The sequence below is a fragment of the Myxine glutinosa genome, chromosome 12 (assembly GCF_964187855.1).
Source record: "Myxine glutinosa chromosome 12, kmMyxGlut1.1, whole genome shotgun sequence".
In the NCBI taxonomy this organism is placed as follows: Eukaryota; Metazoa; Chordata; class Myxini; order Myxiniformes; family Myxinidae; genus Myxine; species Myxine glutinosa.
Window position 1 is genome coordinate 56,332,535 of NC_136272.1, and position 27,637 is coordinate 56,360,171.

General features: G+C 43.0%; 1 protein-coding gene across 7 annotated transcripts in view; it reads right to left on the reverse strand.

Annotated features, from left to right (window-relative positions):
* The window catches only part of LOC137412947 (general transcription factor 3C polypeptide 1), a 322,675-nt gene that overhangs the window by 280,889 nt on the left and 14,149 nt on the right, over positions 1-27,637 (reverse strand). For all 7 annotated transcript variants that reach the window (XM_078766833.1, XM_078766836.1, XM_078766832.1 and 4 more), the window contains exons 3-10: positions 25,931-26,137; positions 15,397-15,573; positions 10,966-11,109; positions 7,270-7,369; positions 6,950-7,073; positions 6,586-6,786; positions 327-442; positions 55-199 (exon numbers count right to left, since the gene is read on the reverse strand). In XM_078766833.1, coding sequence (XP_078622959.1) covers positions 55-199; positions 327-442; positions 6,586-6,786; positions 6,950-7,073; positions 7,270-7,369; positions 10,966-11,109; positions 15,397-15,573; positions 25,931-26,137 — 1,214 coding nt within the window. The remainder of the gene's footprint in view (positions 1-54; positions 200-326; positions 443-6,585; positions 6,787-6,949; positions 7,074-7,269; positions 7,370-10,965; positions 11,110-15,396; positions 15,574-25,930; positions 26,138-27,637) is intronic.

Below are 27,637 nucleotides of genomic sequence, written 5' to 3' on the forward strand. Positions count from 1 at the left end.
GAATAATACCACATCGAGCCTGATGCCACAATGTGGAAAATAAAAAAAAATTACATTTTTCACTGTTGGGGCTAACGAGACCCAGCTCGTGACCACGTGCTTTTTCCCTCTGGAACATCAGGTTAAGTTCACTGCAGTCCACAAACTCCATGGCCACAAACTTGGTCGTCCGTTGCCTGCCTTCATCCTCCATGATACCCTGGCACATTCCGAGCAAAATATTGTTTTCTCTGTACATGTTTATGGTGGCGGTCAAAAATGGTGCGTCAACATTCCTTCACCCCACCTTCCCCCAAAGGAATGACCCCCTTCGACGAAGTGCTCACCTTGACAAGTAAATGCCGATCCATGGTACGGCACAGCATCCGTCCTTCCAGCTTGTCGACCCTGAGGGCTCTTTGCAGTTTTGACTGTGATATTCCTTCTGGCCCCGAGGCTCGCACTGCCAGCAGAACACAGGCATTAGCAATTACCTTGTTATGCTGAAATGAACAGGAATGTTAAAGACCCACAAGTGCAAAGAAATGAAGATGAAGAATCTTTAAAGGTTTTGTCCGATTTGTCCGATTCATTGATGAAAGACAGAATGTGAAATTCATGTTTGGTTTAATGAATAAATATCTTGAAATGAAGATTTTTTTTTGCTGTCATTTTACACTCGATTGGCCCTGCCCCCAAAAACACAGCGATGTCATTATGTCATATATCACGTGATCTACTACATCATCTCCAGGACTTGTGTTTACATGTGGTGTACATGTGGTGTACATACGCTCTGAAAAACTCTGAACCCTGAAAAGTACTGAGAATGCCATCTTGATGCATTGTTGCTGCTTGTGGCAAATATAACCAAAGATGGTGCGAGTACAGTCGTGGCCAAAAATATTGGCACCCTTTCACTTTTTTCAAATAACTCACAATTTGTCTCATTTCACCAACTTTGTCACATTTCTAAAATCCTCAATTTTCATCCTATTGACTTGTAATTTGACGAGGATTTGCAAATCTGGTCACTGAATTCAACCACCAATTATATTTTAGGTCAATATAGGCCAAAAGGTCAACCAGTTTTTTCGAATTTCTAAAATCCTCAATTTTCATATGATTGACTTGAAATTTGAATGGAATTTTCATATCAACAGACTGAATTCGACCACCAACTATTTTTGAGATCAACATAGGCCAAAAGGTCAACATAGGCCAAAGGTCAACCACTTTTTTCAGATTTCTAAAATCCTCAATTTTCATCCGATGGACTTGAAATTTGAATAGGATTTACATATCGGCAAACTGAATTCGACCACCAACTATTTTTGAGATCAGCATCGGCCAAAAGGTCAACATAGGCCAAAGATCAGCCACTTTTTTTTGAATTTTGAAAATCCTCAATTTTCATCCAATTGACTTGAAATTTGAAGAGGATTTTCATATCAGCTAACTGAATTCAACCACCAACTATTTTTGAGATCAGCATCGGCCAAAAGGTCAAGATAGGCCACATCTCTAAAATTGTCAATTTTCATCAGATTAACTTAAACTTTGAAGACGATTTGTATATCAGGTCACTGAATTCAACCACTAATTATTTTTGAGGTCAAATTGATGCTCCACTGAGTGTCATTCTACTTTGTTCTGTTTGCCAAGTTTTGCCGAGTGTTTTTGCCAATGAGTAATTTTTCTTTTACTTGCCGGAAAAGATTCCGGCAAGTATGTTGATCGGTTGGTTTGTCTGTCTGTCTGTTTGTCTGTTTGTTCGCAGTACTACGTCTACACCGTTGCACGTAGAATCGCTAAACTTTACACATATTTGTCTTGCCCTGGAATCGACTGTGCCCAATTTTTAACTCTCTCGGCCCAAGGCCTCCATTATGACGTCATAATTTGATAATTCGACAAGTACAAAACTTCATCCAATCAAGATGAAATTTCTTGAGCGCCACGTCGGCATAAACTGGTGGAGAAAAAAAAATAATGATGACGTCAACGGTCACGTGGTTCGGCCGCCATCTTGGAAAAAAAACAAAAAAAAAATTGCTCCTTTATATCTCCGCAAGTGCTGAATAGAAAAAATTCAGACATGGCTCATTGCAAAGAACTCTCCATGGGGAATAAAATATGTTAATGATGATGTCATAGGTGTGTCAATTATGACATCATAATTCAACAAGTACAAAACTTCATCCGATCAAGATGAAATTTCTTGAGCATAATCGAAGAATAAATCAGTTTAGAAAACAAATAATGATGACGTCATCGGACACATGGTTCGGCCGCCATATTTGTCCAAAATGGCCGAAAAAAAATGTATATTCTGGCAAGTCCTCGGTCTCTGACTGATTTTTCATTTGTTTGTTTGTTTGTGAACAAAATATCTCAAAAAGATGTGGACGGATTCGGTCGAAATTTGGCAGGGATGTAGCGTAGCACATGTCACAAGGACGAAATGATTAGATTTTGGTGAAGATCCGGATTCGGATCCGGCTACTAGAATATTTAAGTGATTCCACCATTGGGAGATAGGGCCAAAAACGATACATAGCAGGATATCTAAAAACGTTGTGGACGGATTTGGACGAAACTTTGTGGACCGGTTGGGTGTCTGACAAGGACAAATAGATTCGATTTTAATGAAGATCTGAATATGGATTCGGATATGAGAATTATTTAATTATTTAAGTGATTCTTCACTATTGGGATATAGGGCCAAAAACTATACATTGCGGGATATCTCAAAAAGTTATGGACTGACTTGGACGAAACTTGGTGGATAGGTTGGGATCTGACAAGGACAAATAGATTCGATTTTAATGAAGATCTGAATACGGATTCGGATATGATAATTTTTTCTTTTTAAGTGATTCTTCACCATTGGGAGATTGAGCCAAAAACTATACATTGTGGGACGTCTCAAAAAGTTATGGATGGATTTGGACGAAACTTGGTAGACAGGTTGTGTTTGTGACTAGGAAGAATGTATTAGATTTTGGTGAAGATCTGAATATGGATTCAAATATGAGAACTTTTTTTTTTTAAGTGATTCTTCACCATTGAGTGATAGGGTTAAAATCTATATAAAGCAGATTTCAAAAAGTTGTGGATGGATGATTTTGATCAAATGTGATTCTGTATTATGATTTTCTGGTCTACTCTGGGATACAAAAAGTAAACAGTTCACCTGGCAGAGGTATGCTCCACCTACTCCTCCCCAAGGGTTTTTTCACCAATAATGTTCCACCTCCCCAAGGTGTTTTTCCTCCTTGAACAAACGTCGAGTAAAAGTTCATAAATAACTTATCAAGGCGTTTTTGTGGGAGCAACAGCCCAACTGCCTCTACCAGAAGTAAGAATATTATAAACCACAAACACGTATGATTAGCTTTTCGCTAATAATGTTTATAACACTAAATGAAGAAATTCGGAGGAATCCCGACATCCGTGAGGAAAGTTTTACTTACAGAACTGAGCGAAGATCTACTGTACTCTATATTCCCCACAAGGGTTGGGTTAATAACATGACCCTTCCTGGCGCTAACATGGCGTTTTTCGTTGCAAACTTTTGAAACTCGTTCCTGCTGTTCAACATGAAACTGAAAGGGAGGAAGACCGGGTTGTGCTCATTTGCCAAGCAGCTAGCTAGCGCTTGCCAAGCCAGCTGTTCCTTACCGGTTTTGAATGGAGTGCTTGCTCGAATGCTTAAACCACTTGGCGATCTCTCTACAAGAAACTTGGTAAATGAACACACACCCAATGTTCTTGAGACCCGACCATAGATCGACTGTAATCTATATACCCAGAAGAGGAATGACCCTTCTTGCCACTCCCATAGTGAGCGGGTGTACTAGTAACATTAAATAAAGAAATGTGGGGGAATCAAGACATCGCTCAATGCTTATCACGTCGCTGAACGCACCTGGTCGTAGTGGGGTATATAGACGCACTGGAGTCTATATACCCCACAAGGATTAATAACACGATCCTTCCTTCCGCTAACGTGGAGTTCCTCCAAGGTGTTTTTTGTGGTGTTTTTCCAAAGCCGCTTCTCATTACAAAAGTAACTAGATGGTATTCATACAATACTTACCCTGCGCAGTCAACTTGTTGGGAGCCAACCATTGTTTTTTCACTTTTTTTTTTCTTTGATCCAATATGGCTGCCAGACCACGTGAGCGATGACATCATAAATTTATATTCTCCAATATCATTGTTGCAAAGATCATGCCCAATACATTTCAAACTGATCAAACTAAGCGTTGTCCCTGTCGAATTATGACGTCATAATTATGGCACCAATGACGTCATCGTTAATAACACCTATTCCCCATATGAAGTTATTTACAATGAGCCATGTTTAAATTTTTTCCATACAGCGGTTTTGGAGATATAGAGGTGCAACATTTTTCGGTTTTTCCAAGATGGCGCTGTAGTGAAATTATACCGAGGTGAACCCAGGGTGTGCTCGCTTCAAAAGGGGCGTCTATAAGACCCGGGACAACCGGGGCGCACGGACACTCCAGCGGAACTCACTGTGACATAGTCCTGTAGTTTGAATGGTATGTACGCCCCTAAATGCTGCGCTGACTGTCCTCTCTATTGGACCATTGCCATATTGAATCGACCATTGCTCATGAAATACTCTGATTTTAATGCCCGTTGCATGAATGTATTTTTACAGGATGTACTTCAGATCTAAATGATATTAAACCTACCCAGAGGTCAAGTCGTGTCTGAGCTTGATTTTCACGACAGGCGCCTGCACCACATGACCTATGGCGTCATGATTACCCTTAAAATATTATAAAGGAGGAGGCGCTCCTATGGTGAAAATTTCGTGTCCATCAGACCAACAGCTGCTGAAATTTTTAAAATAATGATCGGATGGATAAGTGTTGTATTTGTCAAATTATGACGTCATAACGAAAGCACCGATGACATCATTAACATATCTTATTCCCCATGGGGAGTAGTTGACAATGAGCCAGGTCTCAATTTTTTCCATGGAGTGGTTTTAGAGATATAGAGGTGCGAAGTTTTTCCAAGATGGCACCTGTTCCATGTGACCTATAACGCCATAATAATCATTAAAATATTCTACAGGAGGAGGCCCTCTTATGGTGAAAATTTCATGTCAATCGGACCAACTGTTCCCGAGAAAATGAATTTTTAAAATGCAGACACGGCACACGGAACACGGCACACGTACGGCACACATACTCAACTGAATGCTTAACCCCGCTTTTCGCTTCGCGAGCGCATGGTAATAAGACGTATGATAATGACATAATATTTGTGATATCTTTTCCATGACCTGATCTATCATGTTACAATTTCATGCATGTACTGATCTAACATGTTATAAAGCCAAGCATGTTCTGATCTAACATGTTATAAAGTCATGCACAGTCTGATCTTTTCAATGATTTGATCCAACATGTTATAATGTCATGCATTTTCTAATCCTTTCAATGACCTGATCTAACATGTTATAATGTCATGCATTTTTTGATCCTTTCAATGACCTGATCTAACATGTTATAATGTCATGCATTTTTTGATCCTTTCAATGATTTGATCCAACATGTTATAATGTCATGCATTTTCTAATCCTTTCAATGACCTGATCTAACATGTTATAATGTCATGCATTTTCTAATCCTTTCAATGACCTGATCTAACATGTTATAATGTCATGCATTTTTTGATCCTTTCAATGACCTGATCTAACATGTTATAATGTCATGCATTTTTTGATCCTTTCAATGATTTGATCCAACATGTTATAATGTCATGCATTTTCTAATCCTTTCAATGACCTGATCTAACATGTTATAATGTCATGCATTTTCTAATCCTTTCAATGACCTGATCTAACATGTTATAATGTCATGCATTTTTTGATCCTTTCAATGACCTGATCTAACATGTTATAATGTCATGCATTTTTTGATCCTTTCAATGATCTGATCTAACATGTTATAATGTCATGCATGTTCTGACATTTTCAATGACAATGCCATGCATGTTTTGATCCTTTCAATGACATGATCCATCATGTTATAATATCTTGCATGTTCTGATCCTTTCAATGACCTGATCTAGCATGTTTTATATCATGCATGTTTTGATCCTTTCAATGACCTGATCGAACATAAGTAATAGTAATAATAATTGTCAATAATAATAATAAGGATAATAACATGACTCCCCTTGCCGCTCCCCGAGTGAGCAGGTGTACTAGTTCATCAAATTCACTTTCTAACGAGTCTGAAGTAAGGTGACACTTTATAACGAAACGGCCATTATTACTTTCATGTTGAGACAATCGTTCCGGTGACGTCACGCAAATGATGCAATGACTATGGAGGTTTTCTGGAATTTTTAGCGGCGGTACCATCCAGGTTGGGTTTTTAACTTTAAAACCTCAAATAATTATTGGAATTAAAAACCACGTTCAGTTCTTTGTTTAGTATGGTACTTACAAATCAATATTATCATGTTAAAAAATGTTTAATTTCTGATTCTGTAGACCTTTAAACTTTAATTGTAGGCAAGACCAAATACCATACCACCAGATCTTTCCAGGCTTACCAACATCGTAGGCCTGGGAGAGGGTGTCACGCTCATAGATAAGCCTGTGGGATGGTATTGCACCACAACCATCCATGGAGTCATCCATGTCATCTCCATCTTCTATATGCACATCCCTTACTCCACTTGAGACACCTCCACATCCCTTTACGCAAAGGTTGTGATCACCGTTGGACAGCAGTTGCAAGCAACGAACCATTCCTGTATTTCCCATACCACGCCACAGGAAGGTCCTCCATAAACAGTTTTACACACCCAAAGGTAGGTGCCGACTGAAGTAACAGTGAAGTGCATCTAATGCCAATTCGTAATGCAGCAAAACATATCTCAAATCAACTTCACCTTCGCTAACTGGAAAAATTACCTTTTGCTGTCTTGGTACGCTTGATCTCTGGTCGAATTTGCGACCCGGGCACGGTGACCATCGCTGCCTTGCCGGAATCCACCACTTGCTGATACAACCTCTTGAACATCTTAACCGGAATGTCCTGGAGAGATGTCAATGAATGTCTGCCACAACGCTTTTCCCATTACCACTCGTGGTTTTATCGATGTCACAATAACATAATAAGTTCAGATTGTGAAAGAACAAGATTAAATCTGCCCGCAATCTGCCCCCTGGGTTATAGCTCCAACCAGCATCGAGTGATATGACTATGCAATTCCCTCAGTTTCCACACGTACCCCAATTTCATTTCGAAGGGAGACGAGTGAACAGAGACCGTTCGGCCGCTTGTTCAGGACCTCAAAAAGGCGCTTCTGTAATTGGTCATATTTCCTGACCCTGCAATCGAAGCAAGCAATAGTAGGGTCAAAATATGAAATAAATGGGCTAACCCCAAAAAAAAATTGCAAGAAAACGTTTTATGGTGTTTTCCTGTAGTATTTGGTCCAGAGAACAACATATCAAAAGTAGGCCGAAATTGGCTCATCGGAAAGGGTCCAAATTTGACGTCAAAGAAGATGGCCGCCATCAGACCAAAATGTTCAATATATACGCATATCTTTTGAAACAAGCAGTTCTAAACCACTTTAAAAGTAAAGATTAACCATAAAACTTATTACCTTGGACGTCTTGCAGTTGGCAAGCGTCCCAATGACGTCATGACGTAATTCATTGCGTCATGACGTCGTACCTTTCCATAATTTCAAGTTTTTGTGGCTAATTTTAGATGAAGAAGATTTTAGATGGTATTACTGACATTTTATCCATTAAATGTTATAAAGGGAACCCCAGTCATGCCAAAGAACAAAAGGTAGGTGAGTGCATTAACATGGTTTTCCCTGGTTAGGCAGCCAACCCACAAGTGTAGTGCTGCCATCTACAAACATCTCTTCTTCAGAGTATAAAGACAAAAGATTCCAATCAGATTCAGATTTTTCCAAAGTTTACCGAATCAAAGTGTTTTATTGCAATACAGAAAATGACAAAATGTGTCGAAACTAATAAAGGTTACACAGGTAAAATAAAACAAACTTTTTAAAGGCAACTTTTTTTTCTATCAGACCATCCGACAGTTTAACTTAGTTAACACTGGTGGCCATGCATGCCATGTGCTTTCTTGAGACATGTGTATACATGTATAACTGTGTGAAAAAGAGGCCTTTGCCAGGTGAAGGATGACTAATACCCAGTAACAACTACAGTTAAAATGACTTGATATACATGTGTTGTTATTGATTGTACAGTACACATATAGAGAATCCCAGTCAAAACAAGGCTTATTCTCTGTTTCAGGTCCTGAAAATGAATGTAAATCAAGAAACCTGTGTCTTGTGCAATGGGGAGATAGCAGCAGGAAGTGAGGACAGCGTTGTAATTACTAAAAAAGGAGCTACCAGAATCAGCAATGCAAGTGCCGAGAGAGGTGACATCATCAACGTAGCTGATGGAACGAAGGTACACAAGACCTGTCGCTTCAATTACACAAACAAAAAAGACATTGAGAGATATAAGAAAGCTAAATTACATTCCGCTCCAGCTGTAAAAAGAAGTGCACGTGTGTCTACAGGCCCTTTTGAAAGCAAAACGGACTGCTTATTCTGTGGGAGCAAAGTTGTGATTAACAAGACCAGTGCTGATTACGATGATTATAGCTTTGTTAGAACAGGCACCTTTGTGGACAACATACTTTTGAATTGTAAATCACGAAATGATGATTGGGCATAATTTACAGTCCGGGGGCGTGTTGAATACTTTGGTGGAGACCTTCAGGTAGCACACTGTGTGTACCATCATTCTTGTGACGTACATTTTCGCACATTACGTGATATTCCCACGCAGCATAGATTAGGATCAGGCAGCAATAAGAAGAGGAAAGTTGGGCAGCCAACCAACAATGATCAGGACCAAGCTTTTTTAAGGGTGTGTACCTATTTTGAGGACAACGATGAAGAACAACTGACTATTACAGACCTTTCCAATAAGATGAAAGGATATTTACGTGATAATGATTCTAGTGCATATGGCAATCAGTATCTTAAGTCCAAATTACTAACACACTATGGAGATTCTATATTTGTGGCTGAGGGTGAGGGGCTACATGATATCGTGACTTTTCGAAAAAAGACAAGCAAAATTCTACGGGACTACTTTAAGATGCCAAACAAGGATGGCGAGGAAGCCCAGAAAAAAGCAATAATAGAAACTGCAGCGAAGCTCATCAAAAGCGATATCAAGACCATCATTACACCTATTAGGAGTGAGTATCCCAAAGCCACAGATTTGAAACTTGAGTCAGCTCTTGAGTATGTTCCCCGTAGCTTGCATTGCATGCTTTTTGAAAAGCTTTTTGTAAAGCAGTAATGGTATCCCAACTGGAATGACATTCTGGGTACCAACTAATCGAGAAAAAGAGGATACATTGACCAAACTCTATGTCGTTTTGCATATATGAAACTGCATGCTAATAAAGAGAGTGGCTGAGGCATCAACATCTTGACGTCATCGGTGATTTCATGATGCCATACCATACAGATGTAAAGGACAAAAACTATTTCAAATACTCCTGTGAATCTGTTTTCATAAATTTGGAATTTTTCATCCGATTACACATAATTACGTCATGACATGACGTCATGACTCAACGAATGACATCATGGCGTCATTGGGACACTCCTGTCAACTGCAAGACATCCAAGGTTTTATGGTTAATTTTTACTTTTTTAAGTGATTTAGAACTGCTCGTTTCAAAAGATATGCGTATATATTAGACATTTTGGTCCGATGGTGACCATCTTCTTTGACGTCAAATTTGGACCCTTTCTGATGAGCCAATTTCGGACTACTTTTGATATGTTGTTCTCTGGACCAAATACTACAGGAAAACACCATTAAACGTTTTCTTGAAATTTTTGTGGGGTTAGTCAGCATAGTGATCCTACTACAACGCAAGACAATTTTGACTGCATCAAAAATGACGAGCAGGAGCCCGTAGTAAAAATACCACGGTATCAATAAATAAAAGGAACGCTTTTATTATTGTGCTGATTGAAAGACCTAAAAAATGTGAGTTTTAATCTATAACGATTCTGCATCTTGGACGATCTCGCGAGATCTTGTGGGAAAGGTCACGATTTTTCGAAGCTGTCCCGATCTTCACGCACGCTCGAAGTTAAGTAATTGTTCACAATTGTATTTTTGTCAAAACTGTATTTATCTTACGTGTATGTACCTAAAGTGCGTCCCTTGGAAGATTATCGGTGTTAATCTTTCATACCTGTATATAATAGTCGAGTATTTTGTGCCGCAAAAAAATGTTTGCGGCCTAGTTCTTGAAGATTCCTACCTTGAGGTTTTGAGGCTTTTGAGGCTACCATTTTGAGGCTTGTTTTCTCCCAGTGGTCGATTGTGGTCCTTCCACTCTCGTGCTCTCAGACTTTTCCCAGGCTTTTCACCCCACACTTCCTTGTTTAAATTCTTAACTTAAAAAATAAAAAATACATTCCCTTCTTTTCGTTCGTTCGTTCTGCGACCACGTGTTTCACCCCACCCCCCCCCCCCCCCCCCCATTTCACCCCCATTTTCACGCCATTCCCCAGATCTGTTTTGCCCTGTTCCTTTTGCTGACAACTTTTCCCCTGTTCACGTGACTCGTGGTTGTCCCTCTGGGCTCCCTCTCCCCATTGGTATTTTTGTGAATATTAGATTGTTCTTCACGGTCCTGTTTAAATATATTTAAACTTTCCCCTTCAGTGTTTTATTCAGTGGTATATTACAACACGTTGTTTTTCTTCCTATTTAAAAGGCTTTTTTCAATTTCCTCAGTTGAGTGCGTGAAGGACAAGGAGTTGCTGGAGGAGCGAAACCTATCAGAGCTAGATGGAACCAAGTGAGCAAGCAAACCGAGCAGAGACAGCAAAAGCAGGTGGAGTACTGACCTCAATTTGTGGAACTGCTTGAGCAGCAACAGAACAGAGTGTTGCTGCTTTCCATTGCGCAAACACATTGTATGTGACTGCATTGTGATAAGGCCATGTTGGTTCAGGAACTTTCGATGGTAGTGCATCTTCCCAGGGTCGATCCTGCAAGATAGATTACAACCTCGTTGCTTTGGCCACATTTAACGACAACAAAAAATTTAAAAGAAAAGGCTTTTCAGTTTCTCAGCAGCAAAATATGAGGGTGGGGAAACATTTTAATATTAAATATTTTTATTTTAGGGCAGGAAGTGGGAGAGGAAACATGAATCAAAACCTTTTATCAACAAGTGCAGTATTTGCATAAAGCAACTTATCATGAGTATGAAGTCGCATTTGACAAGAGCATGTGGACTGGTGAGAAATACTCCCATTGCACACACAATTCTCACCCCTCGGATAACTTTCCGAGAAAGTTAACTCCACTTATGGTGCACAATTATGTTGTGCTGCTCCACATACTCCTTCATGCCATTCATAGAGGAGGATAGGATACCTATGCCTTGGTAGCAGCTGAGCATGGCATGAATAATAGGAAATGCAACATAATACAACAACAACAACAGGCATTTTAAGGCCATTTACCCTTCTAGAGCGGGGGTTAGCCTTGCAGGCCCCATGACAATCTTCTCCATTTTGCCCTATTTTCTGCATCTCCCCTTGTTAACCCCCTTGCCCGCATTTCTTCTTCCAAAACCTTTAGCCAAGTCTTTCTCGGCCTTCCCCGTCCTCTACTTCCTTCGACATTCATTTCCATCACTCTTCTCAACCAGTCACTTTCATCCTTCCTCAACACGTGACCAAACCATCTCAACCTGTTTCTCTTCACAGCATCCATCACAGGCTCTATTGCCCATCATCTTTCGCAATTCATAATTTGTCTTGCTCTCTCTCTAAACGATACTCCACACATCCACCGAACCATTCGCATTTCCACCCTTTCCAGCCTTCGTTGCTGTTTTACGTTCATTACCCATGTCTCGCTCCCATAAATCATAACACTTCTTACACATGCAGCCTACACCTTTCCCTTCAGCTTCAGCTTCAACGACACTCCCCTACTCGTCAGCACGCCACTCAGTTCCCGAAAATTCTTCCATGCACATCTCACTGTAGCAACCGTTGCCGAGTCTGATCCACCTTCTCCATTCAGCATGTCTCCGAGGTAACAAAATGTTTTCACACCTTCCAGCTTCACGCCGTCTCGAAGATCCAACTCAACCTTTAATCTATCTGCAGCTCCCTCTGTGCACACCTTACACTTGAATGTTGCTGCCACACTGGTTAATGACCCTCTCAAACCACTACCTTTTTGATGAACCCACTCAGCGCACATTGTACATTGAATGGAGTTCACTCTGACACCCTTCCTGCACAAAGCACATGGCCACTTCCCAGTTCTTTCCACCTCACCACATGCTTTAGCACTTGCCATCACCTTCGTCTTTCCGATATTCACCTTTAGACCTTTTGCCTCCATACATTCCTTCCACTTGTTCATCTTCTCCTTCAGTCCATCCATACTCTCCCCAATCAACACCAGATCATCTGCATACAACAACTCCCAGAGTAAACCGTCCTTTACGTGCCGAGCCAGAACATCCATCACAGCTAAATATAGTAATGGACTTAATACCGACCCATGATGCACTCCCACCTTCACCTCAAACTCACCACTGTTCCCATCCTTCGTCCTTACAGCTGTGCGTGCTCTCTCGTACCTTGCCACCACTATTCTGATCAACCATTCCTCCACTCCTAACTTCCTCAATGCCCATGTCACTACTTTGCGTGGAACCCTATCGAATGCTTTCTCCAGATCAACAAACCCAAGAAATAACTTCTTCTTCTCCATGTACTTCTCCTGCAACTGCCTTACAATAAAAAGAGCGTCTGTCGTTCCTCTTTCTGGCATAAATCAAAACTGCATTTGGTTGATCTTCACTTTCTTTCTTGTCCTCTTCTCCAACACTCTTTCCAATACCTTCATTCCCTGCTCCAATAACTTTATCGTTCGAAACGAACCACAGTCCAGAGGGTCACCTTTCCCCTTGTATAGAGGGACGAGGGAACTCAGTTCCCAATCCACTGGAATGCGGCCTTCTTTCACCACCAGATTACAGATCTCTGTCATTCTCTTCACACCCCAACTTCCTGCTACCTTCAACATATCTCCCACAACTTCCGTCGGCCCTCCCGATTTTCTACTCTTCATTGCTTTTATCGCTTCCTCAACTTCCTTCTCAGTTATCTTCTCTGCCGGTCCTAAAACTGGGTTACTCTCCATGTTGCCATCCCATTCATTCTCTGCATTCAACATCATTTCCATATATCTCTTCCATCTTCCTTCAGTTCCATCTGGATCCACAACGATTTGTCCCACTACATCCTTCAAGCAACTCACCCCCATCACATCACACCTCTCTTTCGCTATCTGCTTTGCAATCCTGAATACCGCTCACTGACCCTCTTCCGATTCCAAGCGTTCTCCGAACATTTTCCTCGATGCCTCCTGCGCCTTTGCTACCTCTTTCTTTGCAGCCTTCCTGGCTGCCTTATAACTTTCATGTTCTGCCTCTTCTTCCCCCATACCCTTCGCCTTCTGCCACTCCTTGAACTTCTTCCTCTTCTCGTCAATCCTTTTTCCAACTTAATCATCCCACCACCATGCTTCCGAGTGCCTCGGTGGTCCTTTTGTCCATCCACATACGTCACCAACGGCTCCCAACAGACTATCTTTCATTGACATCCAACCACTTTCAAGCTCAACCACATCATCCTCGACCACACTAGGTCTCTCTTTTAATGCCTCCCTCACTGTCACCTCTTTAAACATCCACACATTCATTCTCGGTTGGTACTTCACCGGCCGAGCTCTCCTCGCACCTTTCACCCTTATGTCGCAGACAACCAAGAGGTGCTGTGAAACAGCCTCCTCCCCCGGGATCACCTTTGTGTTCCGGAGGTGTCCCCTATCTCGCCTACGCGCCATCAGGTAGTCAACGGTTGTCGTCGACCCACCTGACGTGTATGTAACAAGCTTATTATCTGCTTTCTGGAACGGAGTATTACAAATCAACAAACCAGCTCCATCAGCAAACTCCAAAATCCTTTCACCTTCTCCATTCCTCACACTATCCGTAACCCCCATGGACTCCCTCAAAACCGTCCATACTCCTTCCCACATGTCCATTTAGGTCTCCTCCTACCACAACAACTTCCTCATCTTTCACCTTTTCCATCAGCTTCTCTATTGCACACGAGAACTTGTCCTTCTCTTCATCGCTCCAACCAACCTGCGGAGCATATCCCGAGATGACGTTCACTAAGAGCTTTCCAATGATCATTCTCACCATCATCAACCTTTCACTCACTCTAGTCACACTCACCACACTGTCTACAAACTCCTCAGAAAACAGGACACAAACACCATGCATGCCTTCTGGGCACCCTTGCCACACAAACTTGTATTTCTGTCCCTGCCTACCCTTCACCATTCTCACACCACTTCCCTTCCATCTCGTCTCCTGCACACAACATATGTCCACTCTTCTTCTGACCAATACTTCCACCACTTCTCCTGATCTCCCTGTCATTGTCCCTACATTCCATGTCCCAAACCTCGGGAACCGATCTCCACGTGGGGCATGAGACGTTTTGTCGTCATAAATGGAGTGATTTCCACCCTTGCTACGATCGGGTTGCCCACCTTGATTTTTGACGAGGGGGGGGTGAGGACCCCCACCAAATGCACCATAATAGTATGCACATAATTAGAACGGCACTCGGTAGAGCGCATACCTCCACCAGGCTGAACAGTCTATGTTTTGTATCCCACTGATAGGCCGGATCTAGATTCGGATCTGAACCAAAATCTAATCAGCTTGTTCTTGTCACCTTGACAACTCATCCCCCAAGTTTATTCATAACGAGTCCATAACTTTTTTTTTAATATCATGTTATGTATCACTTTTCACCCGATCTCTCAATGGTGAAGAATCACTTTTGAAATTATAGTAGCCGGGTCCGAATCCAGATCTTCACCAAAATCGAATCATTTCGTCCTTGTCACATTCACGACGTCTCTGCCAAATTTTGTCTAAATCGGTCCACAAATTTTTGAGATATTTTGCTCACAAACAAACAAGACAGACAGACAGGGGTGAAAACAACCTCAATCCACCTTCGGTGGCGGAGGTAATAAGGGTTTTAGCTCAAAAGCTATGCTTGTTATACTCGGTTTCGGTAAATTCTGGAGTTACAGGGAAGATTGAGACTAGAGCAACAGATGGCACTTACAGAAAACAATACAATAAACTACAGGAGCTGGGCAGTGCCTCGTTATTAAGGGAAAGGCCTGTACTGGTAGTAGACAGTGCAGAGCAAACGCACCTGAAAGCTAAGCCATGGAGGTTACTCTGAAGTTCTCCATTCCATCGGGCTCGGCCTAATCGCTCCAGCAAACAATACGAGTAATCGGGCAACCGCAGCTCGGGGTCACTCTCCGGCCCAGTCAGCGCTCGTTGGCGGGCGACCTGAGAGGCCACAATTACCAACTTCTCACCCCACCTGCCACAGACAAACACACATCAAGCAACAACTGAAAGGAACTCAATCATCGAACTGATTTCTCTGCCAAGTCCTACTCCAGAAAAGATTCCTAAACTCAAACGAAATGGAGACTTTCTCCTATCTGTGCAATTTCATTGTGCCTGCGTAAAATTACATGACTCTAAGCAGTATCAGCCAGAAGTACATACGATAGACAAACAAATTAGCATAAAAATGATCTTACAACTCAATATCATGCAAAAATGCCATTCAAAGCAATGTCAGAGCATGCTATGGCCTCAAGATGTCACTCACACCATGATCATCAACTTCACTTGGCAAATTGAACACTCATTTAATGCAGGAAAAGGACAAAGGAAAGCAAGATGCCTCGATTTTAAGAATGATTGGTAAAATTGAATGAATGAATGAATGAATGAGAATGCACAAAATAACTAGATGGTATTCATAGAACACTTACCCCATGCAGTCAACTTGGTGCGAGCCAACTCCTCTGTTTGTTTGCTTTTTTTCCTTTGATCCAATATAGTTGTCAGATCACGTGACCGATTACATCATAAATTTACATTCTCCAATACAATTGTTGAATAGGACTAAGCGTTGTACAAACTCATAGGACTAAGCATTGTACTTGTTAAATTATGACTTCATAATGAAGGAACCAATGACATCATCGCTAGCAACACATATTTCCCATGCAGTTCTTTACAATGTGCCACATTTAAATTTTTCCCATGGAGAAGTGTTGGATATCTCGAGGTGCAACGTTGTTTGGTTTTCCAAGATGGCGCCCATACCACTTGACCTATGACGTCATATTAATCACTAAAAAAAATTACACGAATTGACGCCAACTGTGGAGAAACGTTTGTGTCAATCGGACCAACGGATACCGAGAAAACGACTTTTTAAAATGCAAACACGTACGCACGTACACAACAGGTTGCTTACCCCCGCTTCTCGCTTCGTGAGCGCAAGCTAATGATATCAACTGAATGGATGATGAAGAATAAGTGAATATATCATGACATACTGGTTGTTACACCATAATCAATTTATCTAAAAAAAAAAAGTTAAATTAAGAGTTATGTAACTACCCATAACTCATTAGCTCCGCACTGAAAGTGGACATGAATTACACACAGACACACTTGTTAGGCTTATACATATATATATATATATATATATGTATATATATATATATATATATATATATATATATATATGTATATATATATATATATATATATATATATGTACAAACACACACAAATATACGTAGATTAAAAAACAAAAACCCACCCACGTCTCTCACATGTGGAGAGAGGGAATAACCATTCATCAAAGCTGTAACGACATTTACATCAAAGCTGTAACGCATATATATATAGATATATATTTCTTATAACTGTCTACCAGTCTCTGACATTGACTGGGAGAAATTTTTGCCCACTCCTCCATGCAGAATTCTTTCAGCTGTGCGATGTTTGAGGGGTTTCTTGCATGCACAGCTCGTTTCAAATCCTCCTACAACATCTCGATGGGATTTAGATCCGGGCTTTGACTTGACCATTCCAGAACCCTCCATTGCTTTCCTTTCAGCCATTCCTTAGTGGATTTACTGGTATGTTTAGGGTCATTGTCATGCTGCAAGGTGCACCTTCGGTTGAGCTTCAGCTTTCCAAAAGATGGCCTCACATTATCCTCAAGCACCCTCTGGTACAATGAAGAATTCATGGTGGATTCTATGATGGTGAGCTGCCCAGGCCCTGATGCAGCAAAGCTGCCCCAAACCATAATATTTCCACCACCATGCTTTACAGTTGGTATCAGGTTATTGTGGTCAAATGCTGTCTTTGGTTTGCACCAAACATGTCTTCTGGTACTGTGGCCAAATAGCTCTACCTTTGACTCATCTGTCCAGAGCACATTGTTCCAGAAGTGATGGTCTTTGCCGAGGTGTTCATTGGCAAACTTTAGTCTTGCCCTGATGTTCTTTCTGGACAGCAAAGGTTTCCTCCTGGCACACCTCCCATGTAGATCAAATTTGTGCAGCCTCTTTCTAATGGTAGACTCGTGCACTTTGACATCAACAGTGGCAAGAGCTACCTGTCGGTCCTGTGATGACATTCTGGGGTTCTTCGAGACTTCTTTCAGCATCTTGTGGTCTGCTCTCGGGCTGAACTTGCTGGGGCGGCCTGGCCTGAACAAGTTGGCAGTTGTTTGGAATCTTCTAACTTGTAGATGATCTTCTGGACAGTCGAATGATTTATTTCAAATTGTTTGCAGATCTTTTTAAATCCCTTCCCAGACTCGGAGGCATCTATAACCTTCTTTCTGAAGGCCTCAGAGAGCTCTTTTGATATAGGTATGGTGATGCCGCACACTTCAACAACAAAGAGCAAACCAAACTAAATGTCTGAGGTTTAAATAAGACAGATTCCTCCAAGATCCTCTAATCATTTGCACCTGAGCTGGTGCACCTGATTCTAATTTTAGGTATTTGAAGTAGTGATAAATGTAGGGGTGTACTTACTTTTTCCACATGCGAAATTTGCATTTATATTTATTTAAATTATACAATGGACTACAAAATGTAAATGTTTCATGATATTTGTTATATTATATTGTTACGGCCTGAAGCACACCAAGCCAAGCCTTCAATCACACTGTTTATTTATGGATTGTCAGACGAAAAATCTCTTCCTACACATAAAACCAAGATGGGAGAAGATAGTGAAAAACCAGAGTAGGCCGGTCCAAGAGTCGGCCGGTCCAAGAGTGGGCGGCTCCAAGAGTGGGCGGGTCCAAGAGTGGGCGGGTCCAAGAGCGGGCGGGTCCAAGAGCGGGCGGCTCCAAGAGCGGGCGGCTCCAAGAGCGGGCGGCTCCAAGAGCGGGCGGCTGCAAGAGCGGGCGGGTCCAAGAGCGGGCGGGTCCAAGAGCGGGCGGGTCCAAGAGCGGGCGGGTCCAAGAGCGGGCGGTCCAAGAGCGGGCGGGTCCAAGAGCGGGCGGGTCCAAGAGCGGGCGGGTCCAAGAGCGGGCGGGTCCAAGAGCGGGTGGGTCCAAGAGTGGGCGGGTCCAAGAGTAGGCCACCAAGGCAGGGCCCAGCAGTAGGCCCCAGGGAAGCCCCAGCAGTCGGCTCCAGGGCAGCCCCAGCAGTCGGCTCCAGGGCAGGCCCCGCACGAGAGGGTCGGAGTAGGCAAGTCCACGAGTAGGCCCCAAGGCAGGCCCAGCAGTAGGCCCAAGGGCAGGCCCCACATGAGAGGGTAGGAGTAGGCAAGTCCACGAGTAGGCCCCAAGGCAAGCCCAACAGTAGGCCCCAGGGCAGGCCCAGTGGAAAGCCCCAGTGCAGTCCCAGCACGAGAGGGTAGGAGTAGGCAAGTCCATGAGTAGGCCCCAAGGCAGTAGTGGTATGGCAGCAAGAGTTCGATAAAGTCACCCTTCAGGTGGAGAGATTGCAGCTGGAAAGTGTACGACACCCAAAAAGGCACTCCGCCATGAGCCCTCCTCCAAAATGGCCACTCTCTCCTCTGAATCACATTCCTGGCCCCTCCCCTGTCCCACAGCCAATCATATGCTTTATTATACACATGGACCAAACCACTTGGTCTAACTCACAGGGGGGGGGGGAAGGAAGAAGAAAAATATCACAGACCGTAACACCTCCTCTCCTTCAAGAAGAAAACTTTACGCCAAGAAAAGTTTTCTTTTACAAAGGCAGGTTAGTCTTAACAAAGCATAAACAGTGCAATAAACAAACAGCCACCTCTCATTGTGACATTTACAGGCATCATAGCCAATATGCAGGGGCATGAAAAATCTCTTAAGCTCGAGATAGAGCATCGGCATTGACATTATCTCGACCCAAAATATGTACCATTTTCAAGAGGTACAGTTGTACTAAAAGCCCCCATCAGTTCCCTCTCAGGGGCTTGGAGAGCAACGCTGTCTAATTCGCTGGAGTCAATATCTTGATGCTTTATATGACCGACCAATTGGCCGGCCGAGGTCAGCCTCATGCTCAAGGTACCCTTTAAGCATATTAACATGGCACACCCGGTGAGGTTTCCGTCTGTCATGGGTCTGCACCACGTAGTTCACCTCACTCAGCTTTTTTTCGACCAAGTAGGGACCGCTAAACTTCGCCAATAGGGGCTCCCCATGCAGAGGTCGTAGAACTAGCACTTTGTCTCCAGGCCTAAAATTATGAGCTGTCGCATTCAGGTCTAAGCGGGCCTTCATTACTCACAGAGATACTTTCACAGGTTCCTTGGCGACATTGCAGGCGGTGGTAAGTCTTTCCCGGAAAGTACATCCGTAGTCCCGAAGGTTAGGGTTCTCAGTCTCTTCGAGGAATCTCTCTTTCACGACTGTGGAAACACAAACCCTATCACCAGCCAAATCATTTCCCAATACGAAACTAATACCCTCTATGGGGAGAGTGGGGACTATTCCTACCATCACGGGTCCTGTGACCAAATCAGACTTCAAGTTCACCCTATATAAGGGGACTGGGACATAACGACCTGCAATGCCCTGGATTAAGGCACTCGCTTTCCCCGAACGACTCAAAGTCAATGGTAAAATATTAGACAACATCAACGACTGGGCGGCCCCAGTATCCCTCAGAATAACTATGGACTTGACTGTCCCGTCCCAAGACACTTGGCCCTTTGACACAAAGGGTTTATAACGGTCCTGCACGGGGCTCGTAAGGTCCGCAGTATCCTCAGCCTTAACTGAAAGGGCACGATCCCTGTGGCTGTCCACTTTGGTTCGAACCAATGGAATAGGTCTAACGGAGTCTCCCTGCTTCTCCCTTTGCAATTTCCAACAATTCGACTTCAGATGTCCCCTCTGTTTACAGTAATAACATGTGGGGGCCGATCCCCGGCGAGATGCCTGACTCAACCACTCAAACTGTCTACCCATAGACGGCCGCACCAATGGACCCCTATGGTCTGTCCACTCCCCTTCTGACCGGTCCCCACTAACCCCCTTCTTGTTATCCCAAGTAGTACCGTAATGAGGAAAACCAAGGCCTCTTTTATGGGTAAGTTCATAATCATCTGCACCAACAGCAGCATTTTTCAACTCACCAACCTTATGATCCGTAAGGTGTGTCCGAATGTCCAAGGGGATACTGTTCCTAAACTCTTCCGTCAAGATAACCTCCCTTAGATTACCACACAGTCACGTGAAAAAGTAAGTACACCCCATGTAAATTTTTGACTTTTTCAACATATAGCTATTTGATCTTCATTTCAACAATATTGATAAAGGTGATATAATATAACAAATATCATGAAACATTTACATTTTGTAGTCCATTGTATAATTTAAATAAACATAAATGCAAATTTTGCATGTGGAAAAAGTAAGTAAACCCCTACATTTATCACTGCTTCAAAATACCTAAAATTAGAATCAGGTGCACCAGCTCAAGTGCAATTGATTAGAACATCGTTAGAGAGGATCTTGGAAGAACCTGTCTTATTTAAACCTGACATTTAGTTTGGTTTGCTCTTTGTTGTTGAAGTGTGCGGCGTCACCATGCCTAGATCAAAAGAGCTCTCTGAGGCCTCCAGAAAGAAGGTTATAGATGCCTACAAGTCTGGGAAGGGATTCAAAAAGATCTCCAAACAATTTGAAATCGATCATTCGACTGTCCGGAAGATCATCTACAAGTGGAGAAGATTCCAAACAACTGCCAACTTGTTCAGGCCAGGCCGCCCCAGCAAGTTCAGCCCGAGAGCAGACCGCAAGATGCTGAAAGAAGTCTCTAAGAACCCCCAGAATGTCATCACAGGACCTACAGGTAGCTCTTGCCACTGTTGATGTCAAAGTGCACGAGTCTACCATTAGAAAGAGGCTGCACAAATTTGATCTACATGGGAGGTGTGCCAGGAGGAAACCTTTGCTGTCCAGAAAGAACATCAGGGCAAGACTAAAGTTTGCCAATGAACACCGAGGCAAAGACCAGCACTTCTGGAAGAATGTGCTGTGGACAGATGAGTCAAAGGTAGAGCTATTTGGCCACAGTACCAGAAGACATGTTTGGCAAAAACCAAAGATGGCATTTGACCACAAGAACCTGATACCAACTGAAAAGCATGGTGGTGGAAATATTATGGTTTGGGGCAGCTTTGCTGCATCAGGGCCTGGGCAGCTCACCATCATATAATCCACTATGAATTCTTCATTGTACCAGAGGGTGCTTGAGGATAATATGAGGCCATCTGTCGGAAAGCTGAAGCTCAACCGAAGGTGGAACTTGCAACATGACAATGACCCTAAACATACCAGTAAATCCACTAAGGAATGGCTGAAAGGAAACCAATGGAGGGTTCTGGAATGGCCAAGTCAAAGCCCGGATCTAAATCCAATCGAGATGGAGGAGGAGTTCAGTGGAGGAGGAGCAGTGGTTGTTGTTGAGAGTTCAGTGGAGGAGGAGCAACAAAGTCAAGTTCAGTGGAGGAGTGAGCACTGCGAAAGTTTAGAAACAAACCGCAGCTTTGAGACCTCCGCAGTCCAGCCCCCCTGTGACACGCTGCTTCGACCCGCTGCTACAAAGAAACGCCGCCGTGCGAACGAGATTGAGAAGGGTCGGCGGCCGCTCACCTCGAGCCTTGTCATTGACACGAACCGGACCCGCATCCTTCCAGCTCTGTGGACCACCTGAACCTTCCTCCCCTTCCAGCCATTCGTGCCATTCATCCCTATCATCATCCCCCCGTGTAAGTCTGACTGTCGTTCGTCTTTTACGTTGTCTGGGGTATAAGTTAAGCCTGTTTAGATAAGTTAGTATTGCATGGTGTCTTCTGATCCTTCCATCCTTCTGTCTTTATTTTCGTATCTTTCCTTCTCCTTGGTTACTTTTGATTGTGTACATAATAGTTAGTAATAAATTCCTGTTCCTCCTCACTCTGCCTTCTTTCCTTTACATCCGTTTCGTTTTAGTGATTTCCCCATTGGATACCTGTGGCACGATTTTGGCCAACGTTTCGGAATCGGGTTAGTGAATGCTAATGACTCGAACTTCGGGTTACTAAAAACCGCTCGGCAACTAGACCATCTAAAACCGGGGTTCGAGCGGGAGTCCCTCCCCTGCTTCGCGGTCAGGAGTGGCACTCAGGTCCTTGGGACTTTTCGTAGACCAAATACCCTGGCTGCTCCCGACCGGAAGGAGCGTTGGGAACCCCAGGACTCACGTCGGTCAGTCGCGGACAAGGGGATTAATCCCCCCTTCTTATGGGGAAAAGGGGCCGACGTCGAGATCCGTAACAATATATATAATATATATATATATATATATATATATATATATATATATATATATATATATATATATATATATATATATATATATATATATATATCAGTCACGATGCGATTTCATACCATCAGTGGTGAACCACCATTAAGAATGTGAACCGCCATCTGAACTAAGATCAAAATTCTGCTCTGTCAGAGGGTTCTCTTGAGAGCTTGACAGGCAGAGCGTATGTACATGGCAGTGACGTCATTACTTGTGCTCATTGAAAGCTGGAGAACTGAACATATATTTGGATTGGTTTGCTCCCGGCTGCATCCAGGGGATTCCATATAATGAGTGGATACCAGAGATAATGTGCCATGTGGCAGATGGTACTTATCGCTCCCATTAAGGTACAGCATAGCTGGATGGGATACCTTAATGGCGGTTCACCACTGATGGTATGAAATCGCATAGTGACTGGTATATAACCGAAAGGTTTTCAGAGTCATAAGTGTATGCAGGACTCACTGCGTTGCCCTGATGAGCCCCAAAAAGGGTGAAACCAGGTCGGTAACTGTGAGTTTTACATACACTTATGACAGTATCTGAACTAAGATCAAAAATTCTGCTCTGTCAGAGGGTTCTCTTGAGAGCTTGACAAGCAGAGCGTATGTACATGGCAGTGACGTCATTACTTGCGCTCATTGAAAGCTGGAGAACTGAACATATATTTGGATATATATATATAATTATATATATATATATATATATATATATATATATATATATATATATATATATATACACAGACTTGGCATTTAATATGGAATATTTTTTTTGTGGGGGTGAACTTACTTTTCAAGATGACTTAGAACCAAAAGTTCATTGGAATTATGTTGAAATTATTCTAGATTTTGTTAATGTGACCTTTAAAAGAAACGAAAACCACATTTGACATTTCGAAACAAATAAATTGATCCTTGAAAGTGATGTAAACTGATATCGAACTCAATTCACGGACAGTACTGTGTTAAATTTCTGTGCGTTTTCCAGAAGTATCTCTTTATTTTGCAGATTAGCCAAAAATATTTTTAACAAAAACAAAAGTTAAATTACGACTGGGATTACGGACAGTAAAATTACAGTTCAGTACTTCATGTAACCCCCACGAGCATTCAGGAGAGCACGTACACGTTGAGGCATGCTGTTCACGAGATTTGCCAAGGTTTGGACAGGAATCGCTTGCCATGCAGTGACAATAGCCTGCTGCAATTCACGCACAAAGGTCGGCTGCTGGTCCAAGTGGTCGATTTGACGCGTTAATTCTGCCCACAAGTTCTCTATCGGATTCATATCCGGGGACATGGCAGGCCACTCCATATGCTCCACACCATGGTCAGCAAGAAAGTGTTGGATCATGCGAGCACGATGAGGTCGTGCATTGTCATCTTGGAAGACAAAGTTTCCTCAAAAGGCTGCACGAGCAAATGGAAGCAATGTTTCTTCCAGAATGGCCCTGTACTTGAACTGGTTCAGGTTTCCATTCAGAACAACCCGGTCAGTTTTTCCCCCTGCATGAAAAGCAGCCCAAACTGTCACCCCACCACCTCCAGCTTGGACTCTTGGCACTATACAATCTTTGTTGTAGGCTTCATGCACTTGTCTGCACACTCGGAAGCGGCCATCTTGAAGATAGACCAGAAATCTAGACTCGTCACTGAAGATCACGTGATTCCAGTGTCCTGGCTGCCATTGACGGTGCTCTCTGGCCCACTGCAATCGGCGCTGGCGGTGTTGTCTGGTCAGGCGTGGCTTTCTCAGGGGACGCCTGGCACGATAGCCTGCTTGAACCAGTCGTTGGTTGACTGGCCTTCTGGATACAGGCACATTTGTCAGTTGCTGCCACTCAGCCCTAAGCCGATTCGCTGACTTGGTACGGCCATTGCGGACTAACCGGTGCAGCTGGCGATCATCCCTCCTTGTGGTTCTGCGGGGACGTCCTGGCCTCGGTATTGGAGTTGGGACACCCCTCTGAGCATTTCGTTTCAGGATCTTTGACACCTGACCTTGAGTGATGCCATACTGCCGAGCAATAGCACACTGTTTCATGCCGTAATTTCGTAAAGCCACCACTCCATGACAAACAGCATTGACGAGTTGATGGACCATCTCCAGAGGAAGCGGCAATAACTTTTGGAGACGTGCAGCAGTTGTTTTCCACTAATACAGAACGCAACAACCCTTGTATACCCGACTGTGAAGCCAATCATCAAATGCACCTGTCCGTACATTTTGCCACGCCACCTGTGATATAATCCTGTTGTTGACTTCTTGCTGCGACAGACAATCAGTGACATGGTTCTTTTAACAAATAAATCACCGAAGTGTAAAAGAAACTCACCAGATTGATATACTGAGTTAAGAAAGTAAACCCAAGTCAAGAAAAAAAAAAATTCCATATTAAATGCCAAGTCTGTATATCTCTACAGTGCATTCAGAAAGTATTCAGACCCTTTCACTTTTTTCACATTTTCTTATGTTGCAGCCTTATGCTGAAATCGTTTAAATTCATTTTTTCCCTCATAAATCCACACTCAATACCCCATAATGACAAGGTCACACTGGCTGAGCTCCAGAGATCCTGTGTGGAGATGGAAGAAACTTCCAGAAAAACAACCATCATGCAACACTCAACCAATCTGGGCTTTATGGCAGAGTGGCCAGACAGAAGCCAAACAGTTCAATCTTGGTTTCATCAGACCACAGAATCTTGTTTCTCACAGTCTGAGAGTCCTTTCGGTGCTTTTTTGCAAACTCCAAGTGGGCTTTCATGTGTTTTGTTATGTGGGTAGGGATTGTTCTGTGATGGCAATACTCTTCGTTACTCTCGAAACCAACATCATCCCTATCTTGTTTAGGACCTTTTTTAGACTGTCGTTTGCCATCCCTGCATTGCCTTTTCAATTTAGCATAATTTTTTTTATTCACTTGTGTATATATATATATCAATTGGTCTTCATAACATCATCCACGGTTTTCATCCAGATAAGAGTAGCGATGAAGAATGGTAAACAAAGTAACCTAAAAGAAGCATACCTTTTCTCAGCTTGCTGCAGGGTCAGCAGTGTTTGCCTGCTTGAGGAACGGATGAGGTCACCAACATTTAACCGCTTCGAGAAATGGCAACAGGAGCCTTGTATTCCGTCACAATTATCTTGCACGATGTGGATTGGGTAGATATCCACAGTACACTCATCATCTGCCTTTGAAAGTTCTGAGCTGCTCACACGTTCAGTAAAATCGCTGTAGGTGGGAGGGTTAGGAAATTTGCACAATATGAGGTTGCAAATGCCCTGTCGTATTACATGTACGTGTTATCCACAGGCGAACAGTGTCAATGAGTTTAAAGATATCACTCCAATAAAACAAATATCACTCCAGATATCACTCGATCGCTGAATTAACGCCAGGGGGGTTGACTCAGCATGTCATCCTTCCGAGGTCGGCTAATTGAGTACCAGTTCACTGGTAATTCCCTGTTTGTCGTTAAAGGTGGCAAAAAGGGTTGGCGTCAGGAAGGGCATCCGGCCGTAAAACATTGCTTCAAAAAGGGGACCAAAAAAACAACAACAACCACGGTTCCCGAAAAAGGCCAACCCCTGCTTGCGGGGAAAAATGGCCTCTAAAGGTGGTTATATGTTTTTTATAAAACAAAACCTTGTAGTTGAGCAGCTTTGGGGATACAACAACACAACAACATTCATTTTAAGGCCATTTTCCCTGCAAGAGCGGGGGTTACCCTTGTGGTCCCCATGGTGGTTATATGTTTTGACAATCAAATTTTGACAATTTGACAAAAAACATAATGACAATCTTCTCCATTTTGCCCTATTTTCTGCTTCTCTCTTTGTTAACCCCTTTGCCCGCATATCTTCTTCCACCGTCTTTAGCCAAGTCTTTCTCGGTCTTCCCCGTCCTCTACTTCCTTCTACATTCATTTCCATCACTCTTCTCAACCAGTCACTTTCATCCTTCCTCAACACATGACCAAACCATCTCAACCTGTTCCTCTTCACAGCATCAATCACAGGCTCTATTCCCATCATCTTTCGCAATTCATCATTTGTCTTCCTCTCTCTCAGCGACACTCCGCACATCCACCGAACCATTCGCATTTCCACCCTTTCCAGCCTTCGTTGCTGCTCTACATTCATGACCCATGTCTCGCTCCCATAAATCATAACACTTCTCACACATGCAGCATACACCTTTCCCTTCAGCTTCAACGACACTCCCCTCCTCATCAGCACGCCACTCAGTTCCCGAAACTTCTTCCATGCACATCTCACTCTTGCAACCGTTGCCGAGTCTGATCCACCTTCTCCATTCAGCATGTCTCCGAGATAGCAAAATGTTTTCACACCTTCCAGCTTCACGCCGTCTCCAAGATCCAACTCAATATTTCCTCCATCTGCAGCTCCTCTGTGCACACCTTATATTTGAATGTAGCTGCCACACTGGTTAATGACCCTCTCAGACCACTACATTTTTGATGAACCCACTCAGCGCACATTGTACATTGAATGGAGTTCACTCCGACACCCTTCATACACACAGCACACGGCCACTTCCCAGTTCTTTCCACCTCACCACATGCTTTACCACTTGCCATCACCTTCGTCTTTCCTATATTCACGTTCAGACCTTTTGTCTCCATACTTTCCTTCCACTTGTTCATCTTTTCCTTCAGTCCATCCATACTTTCCGCAATCAACACCAGATCATCTGCATACAACAACTCCC